Source organism: Typopeltis vanoorti, chromosome 4, assembly GCF_054136105.1.
Source record: "Typopeltis vanoorti isolate ZY-2024b chromosome 4, IOZ_Tvanoo_1.0, whole genome shotgun sequence".
Lineage (NCBI taxonomy): Eukaryota > Metazoa > Arthropoda > Arachnida > Uropygi > Thelyphonidae > Typopeltis > Typopeltis vanoorti.
The window spans coordinates 124,122,328-124,142,325 of NC_143552.1; the positions used below are offsets into that span (position 1 = coordinate 124,122,328).

A 19,998-nucleotide genomic window follows, 5' to 3' on the forward strand; every position below is an offset into this window, starting at 1 on the left:
TACAGACCCTTTTGATGATTATATCTCGTCCTTCCTTTGCAGCTGTTTTCCTTATTTTTTTTTAATTTAAAGTATTTTGTCAGCCTTACATCATGAGTAAAAGAATTAGTGAGCAAAAAAGTGGAAGTGTCAAAATGATTCGAAAAGTAATCTCATTGGAAGAAAAACTTGGAACAATAAAGAAAAATGAACAAGGCTAGTCCAGGGCAAAGATAGGACAAGAACATAAAAATAGGTGAATCAATAAGCAAAGCGGTTGAATACAAAGAGAAAGGTAACTGCTTCAAGTTCATCATCATGCAGACCACTTGAAATCAAAGTATTATAATGATTGAATTAGAGAAACTTCTTTCTACATGGATCGAAGATTGTAACCAAAAACGGATCCCGTTAAACACTGACTTTATTAAATCAAAAGCATTAAGTCTTTTTGCAACCTTGAAAGAAAGCGCTATCAATGATGGAAAAGAAGAAGAAGAATTCTACACTAGTGCTGGGTGGTTTGAGCTTTTCAAAAAAGAAAATAGCCTACATAATGTTTGAATCACAGGCGAAGCTGCAAGTGCAGAGTTGGCCACAAATTATCCAGAGATTTTGAAGAAATTTCTGGAAGAAGGGGAAAGGGGGAGGGAAGTACTCAGCCTGGTTATCAAAGTCTCAAAGTCGAATGACATTTCTGCTGGCAATATGCGAGCCGTTTTGAATCACATTCTTCCACATTGTGCAAAATGATTTTAGAGGCTTTTCAAATGAATCTAAGTTAATTAAATCTCATTCTGAGAAATTGGGTGATTCCGCCCTGTAAAATTAGATGCACAGCGGGAAGATCCTGAAGTATATGAAGAAAATTTAATCGCTGACAAGCCCAAAGAGATTTCACAGAAACAATTTGAAAATGTTCGTACAATCGAAGTTTTTAAGCAGCAATACTTAGAGGCTGGCCCTGATGACGAGAGAAGCAGTAAAATTTGCAGAAGAGTAGAAGAAGCAATAGGGCCATACCGTCAGTTGTATGCAAGAAACAGAATGCCCGCCAAACTACGTTAGCTCAATTCTTTGTTAAGAAGTAGAATTATAAATTGATATTATGAATATGTTTTATTGTCTATCAGCTTCATGGTTTTCCTTTAACTAGGCCCTGAGATATACCCTAATTCTTTTATAAAAAAAAATAAAGGTCAAAAAAGAAATTTGAGGAACGAATTATGCTTTTTCCCATAGATTATTATATTCGATTAGTGCGTTTTCGATTAAATCGCCTGTTTTAAGAACGTATTAGCCGCATTAATCGAGGGATTGCTGTATATACACTACTAGTGATTCGCTATACGACGGTGATCTGAACCTAACGATCTTATGACCAGAGCCTCTGCTTCAATTCACATTTAAAAGTCTAGTAAATGAGTGTAATTCAACAAGGTGGCGCTGCATCTGATATCAGTGAAAATGGCCGACTTATTAGGTTCAATATTAAGTTCAATGGATAAGCCTCCAACGATTGGAGCTAATCAGAAAAAAATAATTAAACGTAAGTAAGATTAAATAGTGTTTTGCGTTGTTTGGATTAGTTTTTCCATTAATGGTTTGTAGTACTATGAAGTTTATCGAATGATTTTCAGTATTCTATGACAGAACGTAGTATCAGCCTAATATAATGTTTTGTCTATTTGTTTACGTACATTTCGTTTATTGATTTTTGTCACCTGATTATGTCGAGGATCATATCGACGTGAGATTTACTGTGCAATGTTCTGTAATCTAGTTAGTTTTTATTTTGATTTGTGTGTTTCTTAAAGTTGGTTTAGAATATACAAAGCCTTTGTATTAATCCCACCGTCGGCATGGGTGTTAGAGAAAGCTAGTCTTTGACGAGCAGGTATAACCTCCTTGAGTTTAAAAGCCTTGTCCTTAAATAAATAAACATCGGACGTGTATTCGATTTGTATTTATTTGAGTGGTCCTTTGTTTAATTTAATCTGAATTTATAAAAGGAAGGATAAGTAGAAGTGGAGGAGCGGTACTGGTAATAACATTGGATGATTTGAATCCAGTTAGAGTTAAAACTTATGACTGCACTACTAGTAACAGTTATTTATTTATTTATTGTGGAAGTGTGTTTGAAGCCATCTAGTGCGAGGTGGTGTTTAACAGGATCAAACACACAGTGAGGTGTTGTTATAGACTTAGTGAATCAGTTGGTAGTGATGAAAAAATGCATTACCAATAAAAATGCTCAGTGCAAAATGAGTAATCATAATGAGGGACTTTAATTATCCAAACATCGATTGCATAGAAGTGTAATCTCATGAGAAGAATGAAACTGAATTTATTGACCTGTTGGGAGACAACTTCCTCAAACTGTTTGTGATGGAAGAAACTCAAGGTCAAAGAGTGTTAGATTGATTATAGTGTCCAAGGGGGTTTCATTTAAAGATGTAACTATTCTACCTGCTGGTTAATGACAGAGATCATGCAGTGCATACTTGGAAAGTGACTAATTTATGACTGTTCTATTCGGAAAAGGTTACATTCTGAATAACAAAGTGGGAAATTATTACCAACTGAGGAATATGTTGGATTCTGTTATCTATTGTTATTATTTATGGGGATGTGAGTCTGCAAAACTCATATCCTGCATCTGTTCTATATCAAAAAAGAAAATCAGCTGAATTTTCTCTTTTGAAGTGATGATTTGAAGACAGGAAAGAGGAAGACATTTCTAACTGTTTAGTAGGCATAGCAAAAAAATGATTTTTATCCTTAATATGCTAGACTCAGTGGCTTGTCACAACCAAGTAAGTTGGATTTATAGAAACCTAATTAATGTTATGATAGGGTAGGTAATCCTGTCTGGATATTCGGCTTTAGCACTTGTGTATCTTCTTGCCCATTGTTAAGTCAGACATATGCTTTTTTTTTTTTTTTTATAATTGAACCATTTTTATTGCAAAACAGTTTGAAATAATAATTTGGTGTGCTTTAGAGCAGTAATATCTTTAGAGCAGATATTACTGCTCTAAAGTTAAACTAATCCTAGATGAAAAATTCTTTTCTCATTATAATTCCATTTTCACTGGCAAAACAATTTGAAATTATAATAACAATTGTTCCTGTTTTTTTATCTGTAATGGGACCATTTTGATTACCAAAATGATTCAATTTTGCATACACCTACTAGGAAGAAGAAGAATCTCCAGTTCAGAAAGGTGTGAGACAAGGCTGTGTCTTTTCTCTGATTCTCTTTAACCTATACACAGAAGAAATATTTAATAAAATTAGTAACAGCAAAGGAATCACTGTAGGGGAGCAGAAATAACCTAAGATATGCAGATGACACGGTTCTTCTAACTGAAAACAAATATGACCTGAACACTCTTATAGATGAAACCCTCAAGTATAGCGAACAGTATGGCCTCAGTTTCAATTTAAAAAGACAAAAATCATGATAATTTCAAGAGAAAAGAAAATACCAAAAATATGCATCGATATAAAAGGAAATAAATTAGAACAGGTGCAAAAATACATATACCTCGGACACTTGTTCACAGAGAATGGCAGGACAGAAGATGAAATTAGAAAAAGGATTGAAATCGTAAGGTCAACTTTCAACAGTATGAAAAATCTACTAACATCTAGAGAATTAAATCTGAAAACAAGACTAAGAATCTCCAAATGCTACATATGGTCTACGTTATTATATGGAGCGGAGACATGGACACTCTCCAATCTGAGTGCGAAAAAACTGGAAGCCTTTGAAATGTGGATGCTGCGAAGAATTATGAGAATATCATGGAAAGAAAAAAAGACAAATGAAAAGGTACTAGAGATGGCAGGTGTCAACAGGAGCATGATGAAAGAAATTAAAAAGAGAAAAGTCAGATATTTTGAGACATAACTGCCTACAAAGGACACTTCTCGAAGGAACTGTTGAGGGAAAGAGAGGAAGACAAAGACTGGAGCGGATGAAAAATATAGAAGACTGGACCTATCTCTCATATGAGGAATGCAGCAGAGAGGCGCAGAATAGGACATGGTGGAGACACATGGTAGTCAATCTCCTGAAGGGAGAAGACACCTGACAGGACTAGGTGGTAGATGATCTTCATTGTCCAGTGAAACACCATCAATCACCTTACTTATTGTAGAACTGAAGTGCTGTTGTCATGTTCGGTTCCCAGATTTCATCTTCCAGTATGCTGTGTGCCAGAATTATTAATTGAGATCCAGAATCTCTCCCATCTTCAAGAGTATAGCAATAAAGCAATTCTACAAGTTGGCAGCTAGATAGTGTACCTGACTAAACCACATTATAATACAACTATTAGTGTTCCTGATCAGCTAGTGCATAGATGGCGAACCTATGGCATGCCCGAGAATTTTGCTGGCACGTCAACGATCCTTTTATACACTTATAAATTATTCAACCATTTTGTTTTAATTGTTACAATACGTACAAGTTAAATTTTGTTTTACACCAGAGAGCAGTTATGAAGATGTGCATATGATTGGTGTGGTATTAACAAAAGATCGTGCGACCCAAAGACAACTGACAATTTTTGAGTTGAAATGCTAATTCTCTTCAACCAAATTCCATAACATCTGAAACTATCATAACAACATTTCTATATATTTCTTAGTTTTAACACATTCACGACGGGGGTGTCGTTTGTCGTTCTAACAGAACTTGTCATTACCGGCGGGATCAACTCACACAAAGTTTCAACCCTTGGTTGAATTTTATTGCTGCTTGTTTGTGTTTGATCTGGCAGGGGAACTCACACATGCATTATATGGCATTTTTCAATTCGTGGTAGAAATTTATTTGAAGTTAGCCTTTGTGATCTGTCATAATGATATCGAGAATTTCAAATGCAATAAAACGAACACTTGTTTCATGTAATTGAAAAATTGGACAATAGTTTTTAGTTAGATACTGTGTTTCAGTGCAACATTATGGTTTTGCTTGAGTCTATACAGCATAGTTTCTGTGACAGGGGACATGTGATTCATTAGTTAACGCTATTTTTATTCCGGCTGTCTGCAATTACACTGTGTGTTGAGAAATATATTACAGACTGCAAAAGCCTCTGTACCTTATTCAGGGATAGAATAAAACTGTCTGCAATTACACTGTGTGTTGAGAAATATATTACAGACTGCAAAAGCCTCTGTACCTTATTCAGGGATAGAATAAAACTATGCAGTACTTGTTTTTCTTGCATCTGCAGTATAATGGCAGTGAACATGTCTAAATATTTTTCTTGTGCGAGGCATATGCAACATTTTTTTAATCTCTTTTTTCGTAAAGTAAAATCAGGGGTGCCAGTTATTTTCGAGTAAATTGGTAAGCATTTCACCAACAAGTTGACATCCTTCTGCTGCTTCCCCTGCTCAGCTAACTTTGAAGGTGAGTTATGACGCTGATGCGTAAATATTTTTCTCACTACCGTTTTTTTTTTCAAACCAACATCATTAAAATCAATTTAATAATACAATAATAAATTTTACACTGAATAATATTATAAATTTATATATAAATAAATATTATAAATAAAATAAAATATTTATAAAATTATAAATAATTATTTATGAAATATTATATATATATATACACACACACACACACACACACACACACACAGGGTAGCCATAAAATAACTTTCACTCTTCAAGTGGATAATTACATTAAAGGCAGATAAAATGTAATAATAACATTTCGCCGGTGTAAGCGACAGCCACGTCACTCATTCCAGCTAGATATGTGGCGCTTTACAATGATAATAATAATAATAATTAAACTAAAACAACTTGTGAGAGACAGAAATTAATGTAACGATTGAACTCACAGGAAATAATGTTTTAATCATCAAAATCAGGGTCCTCTGGACCACATACATGATTTTCAATGTGCTGACCTTTCTTGTATACAACAAATTGCATCCGGTGTGCGACATGCTGTGTTAATTAATTGAAAATAGATTATTTCTCACTATATATATGTGTGTGTATATATATAGTGTATAATGCCCCCCACCCCAGTGCCTACGGCGCCCAACCCTCCAAGTTCCGGGCTGGTAAGCCGGTTCTCCATTGTTTTGAAATGTCCAACAAATTGTTGTCTCATGAAGGCAAACACATTGTTGGATGTGAAACGTTTCAAATTTCGGCTTATTGGCTCAACGCAATGAAGAGACAAAAATCGTGACATAAAAATGTTTGAAATTTTGGCTTAATTATAAGTGACTTGACACAGAAACTACAGCTTTATTCACACCCTCGCCTATAACACATTAAGCAAGTCTCATTAACAGTGTTAAGTCTGACTTGGAAAGGACTAAATGCAGGAAATCCACCACTTGTGTGCATGATAGTCATGCTGTGCTTTCCGATCCCTCACCAAATCCTGTTGTGTACAACTTTTGCCCAACTGTGTTTCTTCTTCTTTATCATTCCGATGGTAGTATTACAACATCACCTAAAAATGAAGCTGATCTACTATCATTGTTCTTTTCCATCACCAGACTAGATTACCAAGGCAAATCACATCCTTCTTTACCTGGATCATTGCATTACATTGCATACCCCCTTGACCTTCTGTCAAAAAACAGAATAATTTTAAAAAACCTGGATACCAAAGGAAGCCTTTTGGTCTTGTTGGTCCCTACCAATTGTGCTCAAGAGATGTGCTCCTGAACTAACACCCACCTGTAATTGTTTATCATCTATACACGGCTATATTCAACTGGCATTCGTCCTACATCATGGATATAAGGCCACATACAGCCAATCTTAAAAAAAAAAAAAAAAAAGTCTACTTTCAGTCACCCTATTACTCTTACTTTAGTATTTCCTGAAGTAATAGAAGTCATCAGTAGTCAACTTCTTCGGCACCTGGAGAACTGTCATCTAATCACTGACTACTAATATAGATTTCTCAAAATCTATATTATTAATCACTGATTTGGATATACTTGTGCTGTTGCAGTCTCTTTGTGCACTCATGTGACAGCTGCAGGGAGTTAAAAAGAGGCATGCTTTTTGTGCTCTAAGTATACGTGAGTATCCATCCAGATACATGTGCAATGCACAATCAGTGTTATATGAAAAATCTTGTGAATACATATTACAAAATGTAATAAGTTTTATTATAATATTTTTAAATATCTAGATTACGGTATTGGCAGTTTAGGATATCATCTCACACTTGAATTCCATTCAGTGCTTTTGCTGATGAGACAAAATACTTTAATAATTAATTGAAAACAGATTACTTCTCACTATATATATATATATATATATATATATATATATAATTACAACACTATAATTACAAAAAAAATAATAAAATAAAATAAAATAAAATAAAATAAAAAAAATGATGGTACAACATGACAAAATTTCATGCCGGCTGGGGCGTCGCCCGGTTAAACAAGGCCCCCGTTGTTTTCGCCAGGGAACCAGGGCGAACAGCGAAAAGTCAGCTAATGGAACAAATCTGAAAACAAACCCCAACTCAACATCACCAGAGTTAAAGATTGGTACTATCAACGTAAGAAGCCTTAATGGCAAAGAAATGGAGCTAGCTGAGGAATTAGATAAGTACCAGATCGACATAATAGGGGTGACTGAAACAAAAAAGACCAAAACTGGTGAGATCTTTCTGAGCAATAAATACAAAATGTTATATTCAGGCAATGACAATCAAGGAAAAGAAGGAGTAGCCATAGTATTCAACACAAAATACGAGGCTAATCTTCTTGAATGGCAGTCAGTCTCAAGTAGAGTAATGTGGGCAAATATGAGAATGGGGAACTGGACAATGAGACTTATTTGTGCCTATGGTCCCACAGAAGGTTCTACTAAGGTAGAAGTGGAGGAATTTTTTGAGGCTTTAGAAAAAGAAACTGACACAATGAAAAAGGAAAAGTTGGTCCTTGTTGGGGATCTAAATAGTAGAGTAGGAAATGATTGTCAGACATACAAAAATATTTTGGGAAAATTTGGAGAAAAGAGCAAAGCTAATAATAATGGCAAATATCTGTTGGATTTCTGCTCAGGACATGGACTGGTTATTACTAACACCATGTTCCAATATAAAAATGTGCACAAATTCACATGGAGAGAAGAGGCTAGGAATAAGAAAAGTCTCATTGACTATGTTATTGTTGATAGTGATGTTTTCTCCCTGGTGCAGGACACCAGAGTGTACAGAGGATTTGAAATTGGGAGTGATCACTATTTAGTCTTGAGCAGGATAAAATTGAATTTCATATTGAAAAGAATAACATGTAAGAAAGTTTTAAAGCGAATAAAAGTTGAGCAGCTCTCAGATGTGAACTGTAGACTAAAATACAGAAATATTATTGAAAAGAAAATGAAAGAGTTTGAGAACAGGAATCAAACCTTGGAGATTCAGTGGCAAACTCTGAAGGAAACATTGATTGATTCTGCCAGAGAGGCATGTGGTGAGGTTGTGTGCAAGGATAAAAAAATGAGAACTCCCTGGTGGACACAGGAAGTTAAAGAGGCAGTGAAGGAAAAGAAGAAAGCATATCAAAAGTTCCTGGCAAATAAGTCAGCTTTTACTCTTACAGAATACAGAGACAAATGTAAGAAAGCTAAACACTGTGTAAAACTAGCTAAACAAAAGTCATGGGAGGACTTTGGCAAGAATATTGAAAATAAATATCAAGAAGGTGGCAAAATATTCTGGAGGTTGTTGAAGAAGCTTAGGAATGGAGGAAAGAGTGCTGTAAAAGGAATTAGAGATGATAAAGGTGAAATGAAAACAGGAGAAAAAGATATCCTTGAAGTATGGAGTAATTACTTTGAAAAACTGCTAAATGAAACAAGCAGTGATGACAGCACAGTGATAAAAAAACACTGACCAGGAATACATATCCATCCTTGAAGTAGAAAAAGCCATCAAAGGCCTGAAATGTGGAAAGGCAGCAGGAGTAGATGATATTCGACCAGAAATGCTGAAGTATGGTGGTATAAAAGTCTTACAGTGGCTGCACTGCATAGTTCAGAAAGCCTGGACAGAGGGACGAATTCCCGATGATTGGAGTAGAGCTCTCATAGTACCCATATATAAAAAGGGAAATAAAACTGAATGTGAGAATTACAGAGGTATTTCCCTACTGAGTGTTCTTGGCAAGATCTATGCAAGTATACTTGAGAAACGGTTGAGAAGAATTGTGGAAGAAAAGCTTGGTGAAGAACAAGCTGGATTCAGGCCAAATAGATGCTGTCAGGATCAGATCTTCACTTTACGACAAATAATCGAGAAAGCATTGGAATATAACAAAGATCTGTATTTAAGTTTTGTCGATTTGGAAAAGGCATATGACAAGGTGCCAAGAGAGAAGCTATTCAATACGCTGCAGTTATATGGTGTCAATGCGGCATTATATCAAGCAATACTTAGTCTTTATTTGAGTTGTGAGTCAGTAGTTAGAATTGAAGGAAGTACAGGAAGATGGTTTAATGTTAAATCTGGTGTGAGACAAGGATGTACATTATCCCCTCTGTTATTCATTATCTATATGGATCACATTATGAAGGAATGTGGTATTAAACCTGATATCAAAATTGGAGATGTTAATGTCAGCTCTTTGCTTTATGCGGATGATGTTATACTTCTAAATAAATCCGCTACAAGTCTGCAAGATTCTCTGACTAAATTGAATAGCTGTTGTAATAGATATGGTATGAAGGTCAGCAATAAAAAGACAAAGACAATGAAAATAGGCAGAATCATTGAAAATGTGAACTGTGTTGTGAATGGAGAACCTGTGGAACAAGTAAAACATTTCAGCTACTTAGGCACAATTTTTACTGAAGATGGTAAACTAAATTTAGAAATAGACAACAGAATCAGCAAAGCTGGTATCGTGGGAAGTCAATTGAATAAATTCATATGGAATAAGAAAGAAATTAGTCGGAACACTAAATTAGCTGTATACAAGACTGTGTTCAAACCAATTTTAACTTATGGATCTGAGAGCTGGGTCAGAAGTAAAACACTTGACCAAAGACTAGAGACCGCAGACATGAGAGTTCTGAGAAAAATTAGAGGTGTGAACAGATGGCATCAATGGCAATATCATATTAAAAATGAGGATATTAGGAAAGAACTTGACATTGTCAGCATCCAGGAATGCATTAGCAGAGCTAATCTCAGATGGTATGGTCACTTAAATAGAATGGGAGAGGAAAGATTAGCAAAACAAGTGTTCTCTGCCAGGTTGGCAGGAAAACGACCCAGAGGAAGACCAAGATATAGATGGATTGATACGGTTCAAAGTGCCTTAGACGATAGAAATATAAGATCTGATAATGTTGGAGTCTTGACAAGTAACAGACTGATTTGGAGGAAAATTGTAGATAGGAAGTTAGTAATGATGTAATTTTTTCATGTAGTACTGTCATATCCTGTACACCCCTTGAGGGTACATGGCAGGAATTTGATGATGATGATGATAATTACAACACACAGATGGTTATGATCCTGAAACACAGAATGATAATTTTTCCTGAGATAGTTCAGACTACCAAAATCTAAATGCAAAATGAACTTCATTGAAATCTGATCAATGAAATCCTTGCTTAAACTTCATGTATGTAAGCTTCTAAGAAGCTCTGGATAAATCCCCCCCCCCCCAAAACCAACAGGCTTCCCTCCTTTCCAGAGAAATGGCCAAGAGTTTATGATACTTCACTATAGTTAATGAATTTGCCCATTGTAACACTGCTCTACTTAATGGGGAGAGGTTTGGAATTGAGCAAGTATCAGCTTTCTTTCTCTCCCATTTTTTCTATCTTAGAAGTTTTCAGAGGTGCATGTTGTATATTATGGTACGATATTTTCAAAGATACTACTTTAAAATGCATATTCTCCATGCTGGTTGATATTATACTGAACAGACTTTACGAGACTTCTCTGTCAGCCAGTGAAAATCACACTGCCAATATATTGCTCAGCATGCCTGTAGAGAGTCAGAGTAGTGAAATGTGGAGGAAGAACTTAGTGCACCATAAGAGATGGGATTGTGATATCACAAAGAATCCATGCTAAATAGCTCCATATCCTTCCAATATGAAATTATCTTAAATAGACAGCTATGAAAAGTCCCATAAAGAGAAGTAGATTGCACAAGAAGGGGAGGGGTTGCCAAGCTCAAAAAAACTTTTGAAATCTGCTTCACAAATATGAGTAGTCTTGCATCATTATTTTCTCTGATTTACTAAACCACAGGTGTATTTTCTGATAAACTCAGCTTCTTCAATCGCTTGTCTTTTTTTTTTTTTTCAATTAAATGCACTTTGCCTGTTTTGCCATATCAGGATGGTTACAATTATAGGACACTTGGTAGACACAATGCATGTCCTAGGGAAAACTTAGAAATAAATGGAGGAAAGAGTACTGTTAAAGGACTGAAACATGATAAAGCTGACGTGGAACTTGAAGATAAGGATATCCTAGATATCTGGAGTACTCACTTTGAAAGACTTAAATGAAACAAGCAGTGACAAAACAGTAGTAGAAAATTTTTAAGAGGAATGCAACAGGAGTACATATCAATACTTGAAATGTGGAAAGGCAACTAAAGTAGATGATATTTCACCAGAAATTCTTAAATATGGAGATATGAAAGTTTTGCAGTGGCTATACTGCATAATTCAAAGGGATTGAATTCAGAAGAGAAATGAAGCTGGGAATGAGAATTACAGAGGAATTTCTCTATGAAGTTCACCAGATAAAATTTATGCAAGCATGCTCGAAAAGAGGTTGAGAAAAATTGTGGAAGAGAAACTGAAGGAAGAACAAGCTGGATTCAGCCCAAATAAAGGTTGTCAAGATCATATTTTCACTTTCTGTCAAATAGTTCAGAAATCCAAGTGTAAGCAAACCGGTAACAGCTGGTGAAAATTTTAAGTGGGGGTGCTGCATATACAAAATAAAAAATAAAAAAATAATTTTTTTCCTAATCAGTAACCAATTTATTAATAAATAAATTTATATGTTAAAAAATTGGCTTTATTAAAAATATTTCACCCTCACCATGAACAAACACCAATAATAAAAGTTTCGTATCTCACAGAAATAACGTGTGTGCATACAATTTATCTGTAAGCTACACTGCCCAACAGGCAGTGTCGGAATCACTTGTAACGTGCAATGACAAGCTCAAACGAACATCAGCGAGTCTAGCTGCAATTGGCCGAACGCGATAATTCTGACACTGCGTTACATCGCAGTGCATTTGTTTCATGTAACGATAATTGAAAAAATATAATTCTTTTCATATTTTCAACAGTGACACTTGTCATAATTCAGCCTTGTATCTAAAATAAATAATTATATGTTATTTTAACAAAATAAAATAAGATTTACAAAAAATATTGGATTGTTGCATATGAAATGCCGTTGAATGACTGTCAGGTTTCTACTGGTTGCTGAAGAAAGCAAGCGCTGAGGTATATGCAAATTTTTTGTCATGTGACAGCACACGTGGGTGATGCAATTGTAGTATTTGTTTTGTTCAACAAGCATTAAACATTGAATACTACCGACATCCAGTCAATTAAGGTTGCTATACCTTTACGAGTTCAAATTAGGAAATTCTTCAGCGGCTGCAGTAAAAAACATCAATAAAGCATTCGGTGGAGGAACAACAATGAGAGATCCACTCGCCGTTGGTTTGCAAAATTTGCTCAGGAGATTTGAGGGTACAAAATGAACCCCATGATCATGATCCTTCCTCTCTTGAATTTGAATGAATTAAAGGATTTAATCGAATCAGATCCACGACAAACTGTACGAGAGATCGTCCAGACACTAAACATACACTTCTCAACTGTTTCACGGCACTTGGCAATAATAGGAAAAGTAAGGAAGCTCGACAAGTGGGTGCCTCATAAACTCACTGATGAAAACAAAGCACGCCGTTTGGAAGTGTGTTCTTCTCTCTTAAGAAGTAAAGAAGAAAGGTTCCTGCAACGAATTGTGACTGTGGATGAGAAGCAGATACTTTACGACAATCGTACACGTTCGTCGCAGTGGTTGAGGGTGAAAGATACTCCAGGAAGGACTTGAAAGGCACCTCTGCATACAATGAAGATGTTTACTGTATGGTGGTCTTCTGCTGGTGTTATTCACTACTCATTCCTTCCATGAAATGAAACGATAAACACAGCTCGATATTGTACAGATATGCAGCAAATGCATGGCAAATTGTGCCTTAAGCAACCAGCACTTGTGAATAGACACAGAGTCCTATTGCTTTAGGATAACACTTGACCACATACAGCAGTGTCAACTATACAGCAAATCAACAATTTGGGATACGAAATTATGCCTCATCCTCCATACTCTCCTGATATTTCCCCAACAGATTACCATTTTTTTCTGGCACTTGAGCCATTTTTTGTCCAAGAAATGCTTTGCCAACGACACATCAATTTATCAGGCAGTGGAGGATTTCATCACTTCCAGGGACACTGATTTTTACAAATGTGGTATAAATGACCTTGTCACACAGCAACAATGCATTGATGCTGCTGGAGATTACTTTGATTAAACAGGTATTCTTCTTCTCTTTATTCTCTTCTTTTTCAATCATTCTTATTTCAATTGCAACAACCCAATAGTTCACCCTCACCATGAACACTCACCAATAATAAAAGTTTCGTATCTCACAGAAATAACATGCGCAAGCATTCGATTTATCTGTAAGCGACACTGCCCAAACGAGCAGTGCCGGAATCACTTGTAATGTGCAATCACAAGCGTAAACAAATATTGGCGAGTCTAGCTGCAATTGGCTGAATGTGATAATTCCAACACTGCGTTAGTCACAGTGTATTTGTTTCATAATCTAAAGCGTTAATCGAACAATTCCAATTATTAACTATTCTATCAGTGTTAAAACATAAGCTGTAACCTTTAACGTGTTGTATTGCATTTGTATAATGTAAGCATTGGTATTATTTATAAACAAAATCTAATTTTTTCATTTTTTCCTTGGGGGTGCTGCAGTGTCACAGAGCTTATGTACGAGCCGCCACTGAAGCAAACTTTGTTTGCTTATACTTGGATAAAGGATTAAACTAAATTTATTATAGTCTAACCAAGTAAAAAAAACTTCCAACATCTTTCTCTAAATCCAGGGTAATTTAATAATAAGGTGAGTGTTAGATTCTGATTATGTAGAGATTAGAGTAATTATTATTTGCTTCAGAATCCAACATAATCTTCCATCACAAAGGCTAGACTTGTAAATATTATTTAATGTAAACAACTTATTTTACAATTTAATATTCATATAACTACTTTAATTTTGTCTAATATCTAATTATTTAATCAAAGATATATGTATTAATAATGAAAAGACTGTATTAAATATTATTAAGCTATTTTAATTATTACTATGTTAATATTATAAGTACGTGTATTTGATAATTTAACTGCGCATTAATTGAAATGTGAATATTCTCTATTTATTCCTATTTGTAGAAGTTTAACATTATGCAATAGCTCAATTTTATTATGTTTTGTTTGGTTGTCATGGAGACGTATGTAAGAGAGCGAGCGCGAGTTTGGAATAGTACGTGAGGGAGAAAAGCTGAAAGTTTAGTCAAAGAAATCACGAGAACAATTTAGGCGGGAAGAACGCATATATAAAGGAGGAACGCTGAAAATAAAGATTAGAGAGAAACAGAGAGATAGATTAGAGAGAGATTGGCATTCGGGGAATCAGAGTGCGATATTAGAGAGTTGGCAAGTCACTCAAGCAGCTAATTTAAGTCTACTAGTCGAGAAGCAGTTAGCTAATAAGTTACAGAATAACAATTATAGTTACGAAAAACAGCTGAGAGACTATTAAATAGACTAGCGATACTTGAGTTGAGATTTAATTTCAGCGCCGACCTTTCAAGGCCATACGGAACCTTGAAGCAAAGCACGAAGTTACTAAAGAATAGTAGAGGCTGTAAAGTCGAAGTTTACCGTTAGCTGTGTTTAGAAGTATAATGCCTAAAGAATTATTTGAATGCAGGAGGAATGAACAACTGTGCATATTAAACCTCAAGATAAGGAATTATTGTATATTGCCTTAATTCATGAGTGATCAGTAGTGCTTCATGCAAGAACGTCTGATTATGTGTATTGTGACCGTGAATTAATTCAGTTAATGCTTAGAAGATTTATTTTAATGAGTGCCGTTTATTGTTAAAGGTGTTTACGGTTATAAAAAGTGTTTGTGTATAAGTTGATGAAGATAGAAGATTATCGGTAAGATTATTCCAACCATTAATATTCCTATACAGAGAAGTGTGTGAGTTTCATCCCAGAATTTCCTTATATTAACAGTAACTATTGCGAAGATTAGCTGAAGTGTAAATTTAAAAGCGTTTGCTTGTAAAGTGGTGTTACTGCGATTTTATTGTATTTGGAACTTAAGGAACTGTGAGAAGACTGTATTAGAGATAACAAATTTACCATTGTCTGAGTTTGTATGACAGTATTATCAGAAAGGCTGAAGTGTTTATAATAACTTAATTAGAGATCTTAAGTGTAAAATTTGTGATTCTAAAATTAAATGTTTGTTTTTGTTAATCAAAAGTTGTATATTGCCTGAATCTCTTTTACTGCACCATTCATAAAATATTCGAACCAAAGCGGTAAATTAAGTAAGTCAGATATACTTGGCCAGTATGTATAATAACAACATATAAAGGAAAGATAGTTGAGAGTTGGTTTTTCTTCAATTCTTGAACTAATTCAGATATAAAGTGGCGCAGTCTTTAAATATAAATTTTCTTTATATTTGAATTAGAAATCGTGTATAGAAGCTTAAGTGCTGTGAAGACATAATGTTGGAGGTTTAATGGATTTTTTACAACACTCAGAAAGGATTAAAAAGAATTTAATACTTCCTATATTTCGTCCTAGTCACTAGGACATCTATCGGGATTACAAAAATAACTAATGTAACATAACACAAATAACATACAATACTAAGCCCAACTTTAATAGGAAGTATTAAATTCATTTTAATCCTTTCTGAGTGTTGTAAAAAATCCATTAAACCTCCAACATTATGAATTAGAAATCAACTTGCAACCTATCAACTAGTTAAGAACATCTTGATAACTATATATCGGATCCAAAGTATAGATTGAGAAGAAGTAGGATCCAACAGTGAGACACCTTTTGGCAACTTGTATAGGTAAATATAGGTAGAAGCAATGATAAATCTCCATTGCTTCCACCTTAGTATCAGCACCTCTGGGTCTGGCTCTCAATGACGAGACCTTACTAAAGGTCGAAACCAGTCTGGGTAGTAGCCCTTCCCTTAATGCATAGCATTATACAGAGTGGCCATAAATTAACTTTCCCTCTTTGGAGGTATCTAGCTAAAACTAATACATGGAATGAGACCATATTTTATATTGAGACTTTCGAAGGCATGAATTCCGCTAAAAAAAGATTTAGTACCAAAAGTCGCCGATAGGGGAAGTTTTGGTGCTGGTGGAGCCAAAAGCTGTCAAATATTTGCAATAAATGCAGGTAAAAAGGATTATGCAAATTTTACTGTGTGTATGTGACAGCAGCACCACCAATTCCACTTAAAAAGGGATTGGGAACGCTCAGGCAGTTATTCCAATATGCGTCCTACCTTGCCTCAGTGTGCTTTACTTGTTATGTTGTTTTACCTTAAACAGTGCAATGCCGTAGCGGCCTTTCGGGAATTTAGAAGGCTTCATAACCTGCGTACAGGTCCTATGTCAGCTGTAGCACCGAGAGCTATGATTAAGAAGTTTGAAGAAACTAGATCACGAGGATTCAGTTTCTTCAAGTTTCAGTTTCATCCCCAAGCTATCCAGCAAATACCACTGCATTCTCCAAAAGTAACCGTGTGATGTGGCTTCACAGCCGATTTCATAATAGGACCATACTTTTTTGAGCGTATTACCCCTACAGGTCCTGTAACCTGCTCCATTACTGGAGAGATTTATCGATGAATATTGGATAATTTTGTCATTCCTGCATTGCAGCAAAGACAATGTTTGGACTCCATACTTTTTATGCAGGATAGAGCACGACCACACATTGAACGTTCAGTACAGCACCTTTTACGCCAGCATTTCAGTAATAGAGGATTATCAGTCAGTTCTTGCCGACGGCATGGCTGCCTCGATTCCCAGACTCCATGAGACTTTTGGCTGTGTGGGTATTTGAAATCCGTTATGTATGTTGGTGGCATTCCTAACTTGCATATCTTGAAAGAGAACATAAAACGAGCTGTTATGAACATCCACTCTGACTCCTTACACTCAGCTGTAGAGCATGTCACACACTGGATGCAATTTGTTGTACACAAGAAAGGTCAGCACATTGAAATTCGTGTATGTGGTCCAGGGGACCCTGATTCTGATGAATAAAACATTATTTCCTGTAAGTTTAATCACTACATTAATTTCTGTGTCTCGCAAGTTGTTGTTTTAGTTTAATTATTATTATTCCTATTATCGTTGTAATGCACCACATATCCAGCTGGAATGAGTGATGTGGCTGTCGCTTACACCGTCAAAATGTTATTATTCCATTTTATCTGCCTTTAATGTAATTATCCACTTGTTTTTGGCTCTGCCAGCACCAAAATTTTCCCTATCGGCGACTTTTGGTACTAAATCTTTTTTTCGCAGAAATCATCTCCCCATGCCTTCAAAAGTCTCAATATAAAATTTGGTCTCATTCCGTTAATTGGTTTTAGCTATAGATGCCTCCAAAGAGGGAAAGTTATTTTATGGCCACCCTATACATGTCTGCAAGGAGATGTGCTTTGCATTATGGGAGATACTAAGACAAGGAGTGATGAGAGCTTCATCTACCTTTACCACGAGTTACCTCAGTCCTGAAGATACTTCAGGTGCAAACTTTGTTTGCTTACACTTGGATAAAGGATTAAACTAAATTTATATTTTAGTCTAACCAAGTGAAAAAACCTTCCAGCATAGTCTTTATTTAAGTTGTAAGTCACCAGTTGAAGGAAGATGGTTTGATGTACAATCAGGGGTAAGACAAGGATGCACATTATCTTCACACTTATTCATCATATGGATCACATTATGAAATATAGTGGCATTAAACCTGATATTAAAATGGAAGATATGAATGATGTACTCTTGAACACATTCAGTGAAAGCCTCCAGGATTCTCTGTTAAAAATCTGGCATGTCAGATTTGTAACAGAGATGGAAATCAGCAGTAAAAAGACCAAAATTGTGAAAATAGGCAGGAACATTGAAAATCACCAAGATTTGCAATGGAAAACCTATAAAACAAGTAAAATATTTCAGCTATTTAGGCACAATTTTTAGGGAAGATCAATTAAAACTGCCAAGAAATTACATTCCTGGTTTAATCCTTTATCCAAGTGTAAGCAAACACAGTTTGCACCTGAAGTATTTTCAGGACTGGTGCACTCATATAAGGAACCTAAGACTTCATATCACTTGCCTTAGTGTCCCATAATGCAAAGCACATCTCCTTGCAGATAATACCATGCATTATTGGAAGGGTTACTACCCAGACCAGTTTCGATCTTTATTGAAGTCTCTTCAGTGGGAGCCAAACCCGGATGTGAAACCAAGGTTGAAGTAATGCAGAAGTCATATTTTCATATACAAGTAGCCAAAAGGTTTCACACCTTATTACTAAAATACTCTGGATTCGAGGTAGCTATTGGAAATTTTTTCACTTGGTTATAATATAAATTAAAGATGCCAAGAAATTATATCTTGGGTTAATCCTTTATCCAAGTGTAAGCAAACAAAGTTTGCACGTGAAGTAATTTCATGGCTTCTGCATTACTTCAACATTGGTATCGCTTCTGGGTCTGGTTCCCACTGATGAGACCTCAGTGAAGGTCAGAAACAATCTGGGTAGTGACCCTTCCCATAATTCATAGCATTATGCATGCCCATAAGGATATATGCTTTGCATTATGGGATACTAAGGCCAGTCGTGAAGTTACTTCATGTGCAAGCTTTATTTGTATACACTTAGATAAAGGATTAAACCAAAAATATAATTTCTTGGCGTCTTTAATTTATATTATAATCAAGTGAAAAATTTTCAACAGCTATCTCTAATCCAGAGTATTTTAGTAGTAAGGTGTGATACCTTGTTTTTTGGCTACTTGTATATGGAAATATGACTTATGAATTACATCATCCTTGGTGTCACTTTTGTTTCTTGCTCCCACTGATGCTTTTGTGCTGAGGTCGTTGCTTTCCTTGAGATATGAGCAGCTGTGCTTAGTTGTGAGGTGAGCCTGCCATTGTGCAGAGCCACTGATGAGGATTTTTCTCAGTGACGGAATGGGCCTGTCAGCGTGTGGAACTACCACGGAGTTAAATAATTCTTCGGGTCATGCATTGTTGGGTAATCTGAGGGATTGCACTAATTTTCGGAGAGGTATTCCCAGACTTAAACATAAAGGTTGAAACCAGTCTGGATAGTGACCCTTCCCATAGCAATATATTTTCTTGGCATTTTTAATTTGTAGTATAACCAACAACAGAATATACAAAGTTAGTATGGTGGGGAGCCAGTTGAATAAATTTATATGGAATAAGAGAGAAATTAACCAAGCAATTAGCAGTATACAAGACAGTGTTCAAACCAGTTTAAAGTTATGGATCTGAAAGTTGGGTTAGAAATAAATTACTTGATCAAAGACTGGAGACCACAGATACGAGACTTCTGAGGAAAATTAGGGGAGTGGACAGATGACATCAGTGGCAGAATCATATTAAAAATGAAGATATTAGAAGGAACATGACATTGTTAGCATTCAAGAATGCGTGAGCAGAGCAGATCTAAGGTGGTATGGCCACTTAAATAGAACGGGTGAGGAAAAGTCAGCAGGAAAGAAACCCTGAAGAGTACCAAGGTCTAGATGAATTGATTCAGTTGGAAGTGAA

General features: G+C 35.6%; 1 protein-coding gene across 2 annotated transcripts in view; it reads left to right on the forward strand.

Moving 5' to 3' along the window:
• The first annotated feature begins 1,446 nt into the window (after nucleotides 1-1,446).
• The window catches only part of LOC150107652 (sperm-associated antigen 7 homolog), a 129,621-nt gene continuing 111,069 nt past the window's right edge, over nucleotides 1,447-19,998 (forward strand). For both annotated transcript variants that reach the window (XR_016548254.1, XM_090391985.1), the window contains exon 1: nucleotides 1,447-1,528. Coding sequence is in view for 1 of the 2 variants with exons in the window: in XM_090391985.1 (XP_090248111.1) it covers nucleotides 1,447-1,528 (82 nt within the window). In the remaining variant the exon portion in view is untranslated. The remainder of the gene's footprint in view (nucleotides 1,529-19,998) is intronic.